Below are 1,488 nucleotides of genomic sequence, written 5' to 3' on the forward strand. Positions count from 1 at the left end.
ACACTGGACTTGTTCCTATTAACATAAATCATTATTCATATATTGTACATGTAGGTCGTATTAGAGCAATTCAGTTAGATTACTCAGAAAGTCACAAGCATTTAATTCAAGCCATTCGCAAGGCCCCTCAACAGTCAGCTATTGGGTTCAGACAGACTGCCCACAAATTTGCTGTTGTAGTGGAATTACTGTTAGGTGACATACCAGATAAAGCAATATTCCATGAACGTGTACTTGAGAGGCCACTGCAGCCATACTTTCAATTGACAAAAGGTATTGGAGCCAATGATGATAAAAATGATTCCCTCTTGTAGCTGTTAGGAATGGCGATTTAGTTCAGTTTGGTCATGTCTTGGAGAATTATCAGGGTCACTTTCAAGCAGACCATACTTACACTTTGATTGTGAGACTCCGACATAATGTTATCAAAACTGGCATTCGTCGAATCTCATTATCATACTCTCGCATCTCATTAAGAGATATAGCTGATAAACTGGGATTAGATGATGCTCTAGATGCAGAATATATAGTTGCTAAGGTAAGGAGTGAGTTTATTTTACATGTATGTTCTGGATTTTACTGATAAACTTGATTTTAGGCTATCAAGGATGGTGTTATTGAAGCAACTATTAATCATCATGAAGGTTACATGCAGTCTAAGGTATTTTCATTCTGTAAAACTGAGTCCAATGTTTCATTATTCTGTTATTGCTTTAGGAACATGTTGACATTTATACTACAAAGGAGCCTCAAGAAGCGTTTCACCAACGAATTCAGTTTTGCCTTGATTTATACACACAATCAGTAAAGGTGAGTGTTTATCAACAATCCAGTAATGCTAGATTGCACTTACTTACTTACTGTTTGTGTGCCATTAGTAGAGCATGCTTAATTGGCAGCCAACAAAATAATTATAATGTATACAAAAATGGCTATAAAGCTGATACAGGTTTTATCCTAACTCCTAAGTGTTTTTTTGCTTAACATGTCACTGGGCTGATGTTTTGTATCGAAGTTTCACTTTTTTTTTATACAGGCTATGAGATATCCACCAAAATCATATAAAGAGTCAGAAAACGTAGAAGTAAGCATACTGTCAGAATCATAATACTAATGATAATAAATACATTTTAAGGAGTTAAGAGAAACTGAAAAGCAGCTCATCGAGGTTGTTAAGATGGTGGATGAAGATGACGAGGAGGAAGAGGAATTTTAGAACCTTATTATTAACATTATATAGTTACCCACAATAGTAATTATTAATCATGATATTGCGGGAATATAGTACTGTAATGACACATCTTGATGTAACAGGAAAAATTGTAAACCACATCCATCCACAATATCTAAAGAATTATTATGGTACAAAATGTGAAAATTTAATGATTCCTCACTTACTACAAATGACTTTGATAGGATTAAAATGACCTGTCAAAACATGGCTGAGTTTTTTTATATCCACCCTAGCTTCATACATGACAGTTTTAT

At 34.4% G+C, this 1,488-nt stretch overlaps 1 protein-coding gene across 1 annotated transcript; it reads left to right on the forward strand.

The window, feature by feature from the left end:
* Positions 1-38: 38 nt before the first annotated feature.
* Positions 39-1,383, forward strand: LOC100634171 (probable 26S proteasome non-ATPase regulatory subunit 3; the record flags this gene model as incomplete). The annotated part of the gene is made up of 6 exons (XM_003391928.2): positions 39-273; positions 315-538; positions 599-661; positions 718-810; positions 1,037-1,084; positions 1,136-1,383. Coding segments are annotated over 6 exons (744 nt in total), but the record flags the coding sequence as incomplete, so codon positions are not given.
* Between the last annotated feature and the right edge of the window lie 105 nt (positions 1,384-1,488).

Source organism: Amphimedon queenslandica, unplaced genomic scaffold (genome assembly GCF_000090795.2).
Source record: "Amphimedon queenslandica unplaced genomic scaffold, v1.1 AMPQUscaffold_4134_Cont23882, whole genome shotgun sequence".
Lineage (NCBI taxonomy): Eukaryota > Metazoa > Porifera > Demospongiae > Haplosclerida > Niphatidae > Amphimedon > Amphimedon queenslandica.